Source organism: Zootoca vivipara, chromosome 1 (genome assembly GCF_965207765.1).
Source record: "Zootoca vivipara chromosome 1, rZooViv2.hap1.1, whole genome shotgun sequence".
Taxonomy (NCBI): domain Eukaryota; kingdom Metazoa; phylum Chordata; class Lepidosauria; order Squamata; family Lacertidae; genus Zootoca; species Zootoca vivipara.
The window spans coordinates 100,891,657-100,905,951 of NC_142582.1; the positions used below are offsets into that span (position 1 = coordinate 100,891,657).

General features: G+C 43.7%; 1 protein-coding gene across 6 annotated transcripts in view; it reads left to right on the forward strand.

Annotated features, from left to right (window-relative positions):
• AKAP6 (A-kinase anchoring protein 6) overlaps window positions 1-14,295 on the forward strand; it is a 257,193-nt gene that overhangs the window by 156,516 nt on the left and 86,382 nt on the right. For all 6 annotated transcript variants that reach the window (XM_088671520.1, XM_088671525.1, XM_088671516.1 and 3 more), the window contains one exon: window positions 8,007-8,155. In XM_088671520.1, the coding sequence (XP_088527646.1) occupies window positions 8,007-8,155 (149 nt within the window). The remainder of the gene's footprint in view (window positions 1-8,006; window positions 8,156-14,295) is intronic.

Genomic DNA, 14,295 nt, shown 5'->3' on the forward strand with positions numbered 1-14,295 from the left:
TAGCTGATGGAGAGAGAGAAAGGGGGGGAAACATACTGTAAAATGATAAAAATGGGACATTTTTCTTAAGGGCAGTTGTGTACTTTCAGTGGAGCTCATAGAGGTGAGTGAAATAAAGATTTGGCATCTATAGGGGAAGCTGGAAAATAACAAGCCACAAAAGTGTATCAAAGCAAGTATGCTTGGACAGTCCTCGGATGCAAAAAAGAAAAATCAGGTTAAGAGCTCCCATATAATAAATATAGAGAATGATATGCTGCATTCAAATTTAGGTATTATGAAAATATCTGGAATTCTGGTGAGTGTAGGTATCTTCTCCCTCCCTTCAATATCTTAAAGGTGTTTTTTTGTTTTGTTTCAGCACCTATAGGCTGAATTCTTAAATTTTTTGGGGGAAATAGCATGTGGTGCAGTGAACAAACAATGGGCTACATTCAATGTCATGTGAACTGACTTCTGTACACATTGTACCTTCCCCCGAATCCCCTTTGGTTTTGAGGGTCCCTCAGCCCTCCTGATGAGGGCTGGATGGGGGAACAAGAGGAAAAACAATTCCCACAGCATGAGCAGAAGTCCATTCTGCTGGTAGACAGGAACCCTTGGATGTCACCCAAAACCACACTTTGCCTGTAATTCCTGAAGGAGCATCAATAAAACTTCAATCATCGTTAAAACAATCAATAAAACACAGACAGAGCAACAACATAAAAATCTGCAAGTTAGAATAGCCGCGATCAGCTGGCTGCAAGTTAGTAAGCAAACAAAGCCTTTGGAAATGCCAGGACTTCACCTGGCAGTCCAAAAACGCTCAATGTGAAGGTCAGGTGAATCTGCAAAGGAAGTCACTTAGAAAGCCTGGCCATACTCCCTTACAGTCTAACATTTGATAAATACAAAGCAGAACATCATCATAAATGGAAGGGAATAGGAAATGTGGGAGGATGGACCCCCCTAAGGCAGCCTTCTCCAACCTGGATGTTTTGGACTACAGTTCCCATCAGCCCCAGGTAGCATTACCAATGGTCAGGCATGATGGCAGCCCAAAGCATCAGAGGGCATCAGGTTAGGGAAAGCTGCCCAAAGGCATGCAGGCTTTAGAGTATTCCAATTTTTCAAAGTCAGCATCAGGACTTTGAACTGGGGCCAGAAGCAACCAGCCAGTGGGTCTGTAGCAGAATGGAAAATTCTAAGACATGATGTATTCTTTCACACTGAGGCCTGGAAACACGTGAAGTCTGCCTTTGAGGCCACCTGGGTCTAGACTACTACTGTGTTAGCCTGCTTTCTGTGAACTTAGAAAGATTGATTGGTTGAGGTGAATTTTCCTTGATGAAGGTTTGGGAGCTACACCTCATACCAAATAAAGCTAGCCAATTTCTGATTGGATTTTCCAGGCCTCACTTCTAGAGTGAGAGAGAGATGTAGAGATTAGGAGGAAAGCTAAAAGGGGAGACATACTGTGTGTACCTTGAAAAGAGAACGGGGATTAAAATGTATAGAAGGTAGTTCTACACCACAGATATGAAATTTCAGACACATACACACAAACACCCAGTCCAAGACACCTTAAATATGAGAAAAATATGAGACATAAATGTGCATATTTTCAGATCATTCAGAATATTGGGGCTGTATATAAGCATGGCCCAAGTCTAATTACTAGAAAATTCTGAAGGAGGGATGTGAAGCTGAAATTTTAATACAAGCCAATCATCCAAACCAGAAGAAGTCAAGCTTCATGCAGGACATAATACTATGGGAGCTAGCTATTGATTGATTGATTGATTGATTGATTGATTGCAAGCGTATGCTACCATGTTGCCAAGATCCCCAAGGCATTTTACAAAATATACTCAAAAGAAGAAATGTTACCAAAAATTTAGAAACACTGTTTTCTCAGGAGCTGAGGACATGAACTCCCTGACTTAGGCTTTTTGTCTTCTGCCTTCCCTGAGGGCATAGTGATGTACATGGACCCAGAGAAGATGGAAGGTAGCTGTTCCAACATTTATCTTGGTCAGGTCTTCTCAGATGCAAATGGCAGCATCAGTCCCCTGTGTCAGACTTACTCTCTCCAGCTGTTTCAGGATGAGGCACTTCCGGCAGCTAAGAAGATGCATTTGTAGAATGCAAGAGCTATTTACTAGCTGCATATTGACAACAGCAATAGAAAGTTTTATTCCAGAAGATACTTAATTTTGGAAAGTTTTCAGCTACTGACAACATGTTAATAATAATGACGATATCTAAAATACAAATGCAGTGAATTGGCTTTCTGACAGGCATAAATCAGAAGTCGCAAAGTATGTTGCGAACGATGCCAGATAGCCAAAACTATCAAACCAATAAACATCGGTGATTTGTGAGACACTTCTTTGAGAAAGAAATTTAATTTGTATTCCACAGATGAGAAATTACCTGGCTCGCTAAGGGAGCTTCTGATTTTCCTTTCTTTGTACTCATTTATGGAGTTTTCTGGAATCTGTAGACATGAGTCTGTTCCAGCCATGGAATGTGCATGTGTGTATTCATATGCACACATGATCTATCTGTAGTCTTACCCCCTTAATTAGTTACATCATTCCTTGACAATGAATGATGCTGCACTAAATTAAAAGTACAGTGGTACCTCGGTTTATGAACACAATTGGTTCCGGAGGTCTGTTCATAAACTGAAGCGTTCATAAACTGAAGCAAACTTTCCCATTGAAAGTAATGGAAAGTGGATTAATCCGTTCCAGACGGGTCCGCGGAGTACTCAACCTGAAGCGTACTTAACCCGAAGCATGGGTGTAATTGGTTCCGGAAGTCTGTTCATAAACTGAAGCAAACTTTCCCATTGAAAATAATGGAAAGTGAATTAATCCGTTCCAGATGGGTCCGCAGCATTCGTAAACCGAAAATTCATAAACCGAGGTGTTCATAAACCGAGGTTCCACTGTATGTTGGAACCCTCATATTATTTGGTTTGATTATTTCTATAGCATACTTCTACAGCAGGAGTCACTCTTTCTTCCGAGTTCCCCACATCATCTATTTATTTAATTTATTTATTTATTACTTAATTGGCTTATTTCTACCCCACTTTTCAGCTCCACAGTGGAGGCCACAAGGCAGGCTAACAACATCAGTTAAACCGCTGAAAAACAAGCAGGCAACCCCAGTGCAGTGAACAAAAGACAAAACACAAGAGTAGTGAGCAGCAGCAACAGCAGCAGCAAATGATTTAAAACAGGCAGCAACCATCAAAGCCACACATGTAAACTTTGGATACATTATTGAAAAGCATACCTGCGCGCCCACACACATGTACATACAGGTTTCAATTGGTGCCTGAAGGAATATCAGGAGGTAGCTAGGAGAATGTCTCGAAGAAACAGATATTCCATAACATGACTGCCAAGAGGGACCTGTCCTCTCTGACCCTCAGTCACACCTTAGATGAAAGGAGGACATGCACACAGTCCAAAGCTGTGGATTTCCCTTTCTCTAGAAATGTGGCATATAATTAAAATCCATGGAGGAAAAGATTGTTGGTTGCTATGCTCTGCCTCCACAGTTGGAGGCAGTAATGCCTCTGACTACTAGCTGCTGGAAACCACTGGAGGTGAGAGTGCTGTTATGCTCAGATCCTGCTTGCAGGTGTCCCACTGGCATGTGGTTGGGCACTGTGAGAATGGGATGCTGAACTAGATGGGCTGTGGGCAGATCCAGTGGGCTGATTCTGGCTCTTCCTGTGTTCACATAGCAGCTCCTCCACCTCTCTGAAGACCAAAGAGTGCAGAAAGGTTCATATGGTGGAGGTGTCCCTTTAGGTAAGGTAAAGGGACCCCTGACCATTAGGTCCAGTTGTGACCGACTCTGGGGTTGCGCGCTCATCTCGCATTATTGGCCGAGGGAGCCGGCATATAGCTTCCAGGTCATGTGGCCAGCATGACAAAGCCGCTTCTGGCAAACCAGAGCAGCGCACGGAAACACCGTTTACCTTCCCGCTGTAGCGGTTCCTATTTATCTACTTGCACTTTGACGTGCTTTCGAACTGCTAGGTTGGCAGGAGCTGGGACCGAGCAACAGGAGCTCACCCCGTCACAGGGATTCGAACCGCCGACCTTCTGATCAGCAAGCCCTAGGCTCAGTGGTTTAACCCACAGCGCCACCTGGGTCCTGTCCCTTTAGGTACAGGGATCCTAAACCATTTAGAGCTTTAGAGAAGAAAACCAGCACTTTGAATTGGGATCAGAAACTGAAAGGGAACTGTGAGGACTGGTGCCTTTTAACCTGTATGGGCCCCGTTCCTAACTGCCGTTACTTCCACTTTATATTACCATCTCTGAACAACTGTAGTTAGGATTGGAGCCTTGGGCATTGCTGCCAATCCTATGTGCACAGGCGTTTCCTTATTATAGAAGAGAAGGCCGCACTCCCTGTGTGCATTGCAGCTGATGGCATAAGTTGTGGCCTTAGAAACAGTGGGATACCAAGTCAGATCATTTATCCATCTAGCTCAGTATCCTTCACTGACTAGCAGCTGTTTTCTAGGGTTTACACTACAGGTAGAAGTCTTCTCCATATTTACCTGGATGTACTAGGGATTGAACCTGGGACCTTTTGCACACAAGGTTTGTGCTCTACCACTAAACTGCAGCAACTTCGACCTGTGTTCCACAAGCTTTGCATGTAACAAACTGTTACTTTGTAGGCAGTGGTGAAGTGGACAGGGAATGCAAAGGAGCCCAACTTCTGGACATTGAGGTCACCTGTCGGAGCATCAGGGTAACTGGGGGGGGGGGACCTTCCATGCCATGGCAAGTGAATCAGGTGCTAATGATGTTTTCAAGTTTGCTTGTGACAGATTAGCATAGATAAAGTCAGAGAATGAGAATAGCAATCAAGTAGAGGTTGAGTCTTTGGGGGGGGGGCGTTCCTTCACACTGTCGGTTTAAATGGAGACACTTCTTTGCACAATTGTTTGCATTTTATAATTAAAATCTAAAGACTGCATTTCAGGTGACTGAAGACCTTTGATTAAAGCTCAATGGGTTTTACATGCTGCAGTCATAAGCAAGCATCACTAAGTTCAGTGGAACTTACTCCCTGGAAACTATACATAGAAAAGTTGATCCTAATAAATTGGTTGTTGTTGTGCTATGTACTGCTTTTCTTTGGTGTGTGTGTGTTTGTGTTCCTGTGCGGCAATAGATCAACATAGCTGCCTGCATTTTTGGAAAGTTTTGGACATTTTTGAATAGTCACGACCCCTTCTCAGTCTGCCTTCTAGCCCATTAGGTTCTCAGTTGGTTCTACAGCTCTGAATCCCTTTATTTATTTATTTGTAGAATTTGTACCTCACTCTTCAGGCTCCTAGAGAGGCTTACATACAATCAATTAAAACAAGACAGTCCCTGTCTACAGGCTTACACTCTTAAAAAAAACCCACCCCACTACACACAAGGGAAAAGGGACACAGAGTGGGGGGGGGAGTTGAAGCTTGCTGTCATTTTAATTGGCGTGTTTGCATTTTAGTGGAGTGTGTTGTAACAATACCATATTGGCCCCAAAGTACTCTTCAGCTCAACTTCGCTTCTGTAGTCCTCCCAGCAATCCAGGGGCAATTACGGCAAATGGCCAAATCCATCCCCATGTCACCTGGTGCTCTGAGCTCAAGAATCCAACTCATCAACACAGCTGGAATAGATAAAGTACTTTATTCAATAGGTTCTGAAGCCAGATGTTATTCCACATTCTTTTGACCAGGAAATAGTCTAAAAGAAAACACCAGTGCTAATCTACTTCATCTTGCTTAAAGTTCAGGTTGCTGACTGAGTAATCTTTGGGAAGGTTTGATCAGTGCAGTGAGAGTGCTATGCCTTTGTTTTTATTTACAACATTAGTCAAAGAAACACTTGAGCAGAAAGAATGACATATGAAGCATTAGACAAGTGCTAAACAGAACATGAATTCCACAGGTGAATAAGTAAGTCTTGGGAACACAGGCTGAGCATTAGTCTGCATAACTTAATATTGTCTACACTGACTGGCAGCTCTCCAGGGCAGAACAAAATTTATATGTACACTGCCTTCATTGCCTTGAAATGAAGATAAACATTGGCTGTATCTCTACAAATACAGTATGTATTTCCAAGAAGTCATTGGGAAGGACAATTCAAAGCCAAGCCCTTGCTGTAAATCTGCCTCCTTGCTGAGTCCTGATGTGTGTCTTTGTACATTTGGAATATCAGGAATATGTAAACAATGGATGAAGGGGAAAGTGTTTGCCTATGTAGCTGGTTTTGTAGGAGGACAGAGGACAGCGCCCCCCAGTTCAGATCCTCATGTGCTGTCTGATAATACACAGAACTTTTTCATGAATCCTCCTTATTCACTTCAGTAGAGTGAATACACCCCTTTGCAAGTTCAGAGTCTGCCCTCCCTTTGACCCAAATTGGGAAGTACTTGAGGACAAGTGATATTGAGTGTGTGCCAGAAATCCCACAGTGCAAAAATATGTTGGCTCGGGACAAAGGAATCTGAGTAAACCGTAAGCCAGAAATAACTAAAATTTGGATGATACGGCTCAGGATAGCAATACCTCAAGGACTACCTCCCCCCATATACGGTAAACCGACCTGAACTCTGCAATCATCCACTGAGGCTCTTCTTTGTGTGCATGAGATGTCCAGAGGGGGCCTTTTCTTCAATATACAGCTTTCGGTGCCAGGCAAAAACGTTCCTCCTCAACCAGGCCTTAGGCTTATTAATATTCTACAGCAGGCATGTCAAACTTGCGGCCCTCCAGATGTTTTGGCCTACAACTCCCATGATCCCTAGCTAGCAGGACCAGTGGTTGGGGAAGATGGGAATTGTAGTCCAAAACATCTGGAGGGCCGCAAGTTTGACATGCCTGTTCTACAGCCTTTTAAATGTGTTTGCGGGAGGGTGCGTTATTGTTGTGTTTAATTTTTGTTTTTAACTATTTTTTAACTCTTTATTTTTAAAGCTATTTATTTTTGTATGTGTCATTTGAGCAGCAATGACTCTTTATGGTACCATTTCTTTTTTTTTTTCAAATTAGTCACCTTCTTCTAAGGAACTGTGACATCGTCATGTACCATGGCTGCTTGATAGCATCACCGTTCCTAGAAAAAACACCACTGTGGTGTAGTGGGGGTTATGCCAAAGCCAATTGCTATTCGTTTGCAAGAATCTTCTTTTAGAAAATAGTCTTGAAGATTTACAATGCAAGGAGATTGGAAATCAAAATATAATATAAGCAATTGTATGAACTTTTGATGATGTTGATGGTGTTGATGATGATTGTGATTTGTGGTTTTTGTAGTTTTTTAAATAAACAATATTGTATTTTAAATTGTTGTAAAACACCCACACACCCACACCTGATTTTAGGGTGAAGGGTGGGTAATTAATAATAATAATAATAATAATAATAATAATAATAATAATAATAATAATAAAATTCCTTCAGTAGCACCTTAAAGACCAACTAAGTTTATATTTTGGTATGAGCTTTCGTGTGCATGCACACTTCTTCAGATACACTAGAAGAAGTGTGCATGCACACGAAAGCTCATACCAAAATATAAATATAAAGCTCATACCTTCTAGTGTATCTGAAGAAGTGTGCATGCACACGAAAGCTCATACCAAAATATAAACTTAGTTGGTCTTTAAGGTGCTACTGAAGGAATTTTTTTATTTTGCTTCGACTCAGACCAACACGGCTACCTACCTGTAATAATAATAATAATAATAATTCTAAACAGACCACATCAGATGAACAGGAGTGTTTTGTAGGATATTGCCCTTTTAATTTTACACCAATTTAATGTATAAAGAACCACCTAATCAATATTAGGATAATGTTTAATACCACTATGCATTATAGCTTTGGATTGAGTGCTCTTTGGGCCCCGAAGCAGCGACTTTATACATGGATTCCTTGTGAATTAAAACAAAGGATTTTATTTCTTATTGTTGTCTTTTTCTAGGCTGAGGTTCAGCTATGCTATCTGGAAGCACAAAGAGATGCTGTTGAACAGATGTCCTTAAAGCTGTACAGCGAGCAGTACAACAGCAGTAGCAAGCGAAAGGAAGAGTTTGCGGATATGTCAAAAGTTCACACAGTGGGAAGTAATGGGTAGGGAACTATTCTTTTTGTTGTTTTATTCTCAGTGATCTGTTATCTTTTTTAAAAAGATTATCTTCTCTTCCTTGCTCCTATGTTATTCAGGAGGATTTTTCCTGCTAAGCCAAGATTCTTTCTCTCCCAGACACACACACACACACACACACACACAGATCAATGTGTTGTGACTCATTGCCCGACATCAATTGATCACTGTATGGACAGGCTAACCAGAACTGCTCATTATTTCAAGGAGAATCCACAGAATATCCTCAGACTTTCTGCGTATGGTACATACATATACAGCCTTGGCTCTTTATTTCTTTGGATTCCCCAAGGTTCTCTAACAGCATTTTATCAAAGACATTAAAAAAAAAACCCCACAAGGATTGCTTTCCTGGATCGCACAAAATGACTGTCTTCTCCAGAACTTTTTCCTCTATCGGTGGCCAATCTGATGCTCCTGAGAAACCCACATCCAGACATGTTGCTTTGTAGCACCAGGCAATTCACCGGCAACCTAATTTCCTTGCAACTGTGAAGTGAGTGGGGCACTTGAGCCATTCACTTTGAAAGCAAAAGGGGCCCATCCCGAAATAAACAAAGAAAACAGGTTGCTACATAACTCAGCAAACATCCAGAGTATGTGAAAGTGCATTTCCTTTTAAAGTATTCCCCCAGCCCCAAGGGAGCAAGATAATTTTAAAACAAAAACGGAAACTGTGAATGTGTGCCTTCACTTGAGCATTTGCGTTTCCTCAGTTTCCGACACACACACTTGCCTCTTTCTCTTTAAATCCTTGGACTCGCAGGTCAGGCCAGCTAACACTCAAAGCTGACAGAGGCTGTTCAGTTGTTTGTTTGTTTGTTTGTTTGTTTGTTTGTTTTACCACTGCGTATTCCAACATGAATCTCTAAGTGGTTGACAGATCCCAAACAAAAAGGAATCAATATAACAAATGCAATACAAATTCCACATTCAAAACCAAATACAGCTACTACTACCGTGTTTCTCCAAAAATAAGCCATACCCCGAAAATAAGCCATAGTGACAGGCAGTTTAACCTTGTAGGTTAAACTGTACCATACTTAATAAAAAAATAAGACATCCCCTGAAAATAAGCCACCGTGGGTTTTTGTTTTGTTTTTTTGAGGAAAAATAAATATAAGATGGTGTCTTATTTTTGGAGAAACACGGTACTACAATGACTACTGCTACTGCTGCAATGACTGCTATTCCACATTTTAAGTATATTTTGTTGGCATCTATCTGTTTTGGGAGACAATGGAAGAGTGCTCCTTTGAGAGTGAAGTCAAATCCTTGTGGAGTTACAGCGCCTGCTGTGGCTGTAGAGACCAATATGGGAGAGATTTATTTTGTTGCAGCTGGTGCAAATGAAGGTGTCCTGTTTCCCAACACTGTGAGAGAAGTCCGTGGAGATGTGTCATGAGGGAGGAGTTGAGGCTGGCTTTTAACAGTGCTGTTGGGATTCTGTCCTGTCCTGGGGCTTTACCACATGACCGAGGAGTTGATGGCGTTCTTCAGCTTGTCAAGGGAGGGAGGAACATCCAGCTTTTCCAAGACAGGCAGAGTCTGGATGCTGTCAACTGCAGTGTCGGCGACCGTGTTTTCCCGCAAGTACAGTTCTTGATAGTGCTCTTCCCTTCGCTTAATCTGCTTGCTGCAGTCTGTGATAATCTCTCCAGATTAGGTTTTCCTGAAGGCCTTCTTCATGCCTACATACATTTTGTGAAAGTTGCCATTGTCAGCAGCGAGTTGAATGGTTTGGTCCATCTTTAGCCCGTTGTCACTGGATCTGGCAATCCTCTGGGCATTGCTCCTTGCCTTTCTCAGTGCAGCAAGCATCCTCTTGAAAGGTGTACACTTGTAGTTCACAAGGCCCTTGTGCTTTGCAGCAATAACAGGATCCGTGTCCCTAATGCCAGCCTCAAACTAGTCAGGGACCTGCTGCTCTCTTTTGCCAAAGGAGGACATCGCTGTGTTGTAGGTTGCCTCGTTGATGCAGTTCCACCTTACTTCAGTGCTGTCTCTTGGGCAGTTCAGTAGTACCTGTTCGTCGGAATTGGAGAAACATTCACAAAGTTGGCTGTTCTAGCAGTGTTGATTCGTGTCCACACTTCCTGCTTTGTGCTATGGAACCTCTTTCGCTGAAGAAGGATCTTGCTTGTCAACAGGGACTGATCCGTGTTGCAGTCGGCACTGTGGTACCTCCGTGCGAGATGAATACAGTTCAGGGCCTGGTGACAATCAAGTGCAGCTGGTGTCAGTGGCCTGACCTTGGATACCTCCAGGACATCAGCTGTTTTGCCTTGATAGAGAAGAATGTGCCTAGTTCCTGTAGAATTGGCCTTCGGTCTGTACGTCAGAGCACATAGTGGGAGCACAGACGCTCAAGATGTTAACCGGACGAGAGGAAAACAAGTGTTCTGAGCCCTTGGTCAGCAGTTTTATCGCAGGCATTAATAATAATAATAATAATAATAATAATAATAATAATAATTTATTTATACCCCACCCATCTGGCTGGGTTTCCCCAGCCACTCTGGGCGGCTTCCAACAGAATATTAAAATAATCTATTAAATATTAAAAGCTTCCCTAAACAGGGCTGCCTTCAGATGTCCTCTAAAAGTCTGGTAGTTGTTTTTCTTTTTGACATCTGGTGGGAGGGCGTTCCACAGGGCGGGCGCCACTACCGAGAAGGTCCTCTGCCTGGTTCCCTGTAACTTGGCTTCTCGCAATGAGGGAACTGCCCGAAGGCCCTCGGCGCTGGACCTCAGTGTCCGGGCAGAACGATGGGGGTGGAGACGTTCCTTCAGGTATACTGGACCGAGGCCATTTAGGGCTTTAAAGGTCAGCACCAACACTTTGAATTGTGCTCAGAAATGCACTGGGAGCCAATGTAGGTCTTTCAAGACCGGTGTTATGTGGTCTCGATGGCCGCTCCCAGTCACCAGTCTAGCTGCCGCATTCTGAATTAGTTGTAATTTCCGGGTCACCTTCAAAGGTAGCTCCACATAGAGCACATTACAGGGTTCCTCACTGTGAAGCCTATGCCATGGATGCCCTCCTTGCCAGAAAAGGGAGTAATTTTTCTCTCAGAGGCAGCCATTTGATGTGAGTTTGGTCTCCTGCAGAGCGGCAGTGTCAATGTTGAGTGTTTCCCTTTCACTGTTAATGATGGCTGTGTTCCATTAGTCATTGACCTGTGTGTGGGTCAGCAATTTATTGACCTGGGGCTGCCTGGCTTGAGGCAGGCAGTAGCTGACCAGTGAGACATGCTGACCTCTTCTACCAATGAAGGCAACCCGTAATGCTTGTACCTTACACCAATCGGGTTGAGCTTATAACTCGTAACTGTTGCACCCAGCATTATTTTTCCTGCATTAGCAGCACCAACGTGACCTCTCCAGAGCGCAACTCAGGACTGTGTGTTTGGAGGTCTTGGGCTGCCCAGACAACACAACCTCACCTCCTCCATCTAGCTGATGTAGTCGAAAGGAAAGGAATTCATTTGGCACCAGCTTGGCTGCAGGAGTTGCAGCAAAGTGGCATGCAAGATACCATCCAACTTAGGGACTCCACTCCAGAATTGTGTAGGGTTTTCTTCTTACCCTTTTCTTCTCCCCAAGGTGCCCCACATGGCAGCAAATATGGATTGTTCCTCAGAGTTTACACCCGAAGGCTGCAAGGCAGCAGAGGTTTAAGATCAGATTTTCCCTTCTCCTAGATGGGCTACCTTCCCAGGCTAAGGAGCACCATCTGCCTCTCATTTCTCTCAACAGCACATGCATTATATACACATTAAATTATATGTGCTAATAAATGACGATAGATGGTGCCCAATAAAACATTGGCACTTTTTTAAAACAATAACAACACAACTGCACACCATGTGCTTTAGTGTATCTGGATTTAGTGTGCGAAAGTACAGGGTGCCACTTGGATGAGGAGGCCACAAAAAGACAAGTGGGGGTTTCAGGGGGGTTAAATTTTAAGTAACCTGATTAATAAATATCTCTAAACAATGCACGTAAGTAAAACAATTAAAAACCACAAAAACAAATCATATGGAAAACATCGAACTTTATATAACCCAAAATAATTAGGATGCTATTCAGCTACAATTTACTGTGTGTTGGCCCACTGAAATTTGTAAACATTACTAAGAGCCATTAATTTTAATCTACTCTGAGTAAAACTTAGTTGAATATCACCTTTCGGTGGTATTCCCAAGCTCCAGTGATTGACTTCAGTGGAGGGAGGTGGGATTATAAATAGCCTCCCTGCTTCTCGCCCCAGACACATTACCATGACAGAGCATATGGTCTCTGTTGCATTACACCACCACCAGGTATAAACTTCACATAGGGATACTACAGGCCAGATGACAAAGCATGCGTTATAGAGTTACATCTCCCTGACCCCATGTCACTCACACTTTTTGCTCACAAGGGGGAACTTTTGGTGAGGGGAAACTGTGAAGAAAGAGCACTTTGGACAAGAACGTCCCTAGGGACTTGCACACAACAGTCATGTTATTGGCCTAGAACCAGAACAGGACCTCACCTCTAGACAAGATGCAAACGCCTGTCAGCAAACTCCACTCCAACAACTGGATGGGCAAGGCAGAGCACCACACTCAGGTGAGCAAGGGAAGGGGGAACATTTGCTGTAATAATTTGTTGTAACTTTCTCACATCTCTTCCTATTGCTTTATGAATACTCTTGTCTCATAGAACTCCCATTCCCTCCACCAACAGAAAGAAAAAGTGTTCCCCGCGCCCAGGAGAGGCACTCAGCCCCACTTACAGGTAAGCCCCACTCTGGGGTACCAGGAGCACCCCCAAACAGGTAAACAAGGGAAGAGGAACAAGGGCGCTACAAAGGATGACTGGCCTGTGATTGCCTCTCATGTATCTCCTGGATTGCTATAAATGAAAACTGGGTCTTGCCTCAACTATATTGCTCCTAGTGCTCTTCCCGTCCAATAGCAGGGAGCAGTGCCTTCCACAGAGGGCTAACACTGCATACAGGTGAGCTCTCGATTGGCCAAGGCCAGGTGCTCTATTCCAAACCCTTTCCACCAATGGGAGGGAAGGTTGAGGTATGAGTGGGGGCACCACCTTCACTGTTTGCTCTGTTACAGCCACCTGTGTGTACCTGTCTCCAGGATCTGTGTTTTCCAGCTGCTGATGATTGTTTTTTGCTTGTTATCTCTTCCACTGCCTTTTTCTCTACACAGCCCAACAGGAACAGTCAATAGGGCCACTCTTTCCTGTGCAGACCACGAGGAGCTCCACCCCATATCCAACAAAACTGACCTGCATGCAGCCATTTGAGAAAAGTCCATCTACTCACACCAGGCAGCCTGAGAAGCTCCATGCTAGACCAGCGATGGGTGTTCCCAACAGGGAGATGAAGCCACAAAGGGCACCACACCTGCTCTTTGCCCCTCTGTCCTCCACAACATCCTCACTAATGTGAATTGTTGCCACCCCTAGTCACCTGTATTCACCACATAGATTGTTTCTGTTCCACTAGGGGCTGTACCTGGGAATCTTCTTCTGATACCTCTTCTGACTCAGTGGAGCTCTCAAAGTGGCATGGGGAAACACATCCCCAGACAGCCCTCCTGGACAACCCAGCATAAGCTAAGGGAAGGGAATGCTGGGGCTGTGCAGGAAGCCCTGCTTGTTGGGTAGTCATGGGCAGACATTCACCAAGGAGGATGGGGCAGCATGAAAAGGAGCAATGCAACCAGCCAGGGAAAGGAGGTGGACAGCCATTAACAAAGGGGAAGTGTCAACATGGGACTGGCAGTCAACCAGGACAGCCATAATACATAGTTGCAGGAACAGCTGGGCCAATGAGCTGCATGTTTGAGAACGTCTGCTTGGACTTTGACATAGCACAGCATGATATTCCCATGGCGACTACATGATTGCATATCTTTCTTCCATTGGAAAAGGGGGAGCAGAAAAGCTTTACCCATGGTGGGATTCATGTCAGCTCATGTGCTGGTGTTTTAGCAGAGCGCACCAAGGGGTTCCATTGGCACCACCTACTGTTCCTACCTAATTGTGTTGGTTCCACATTTGGGGCATGTAGATGTAACAGACATAGTATCTG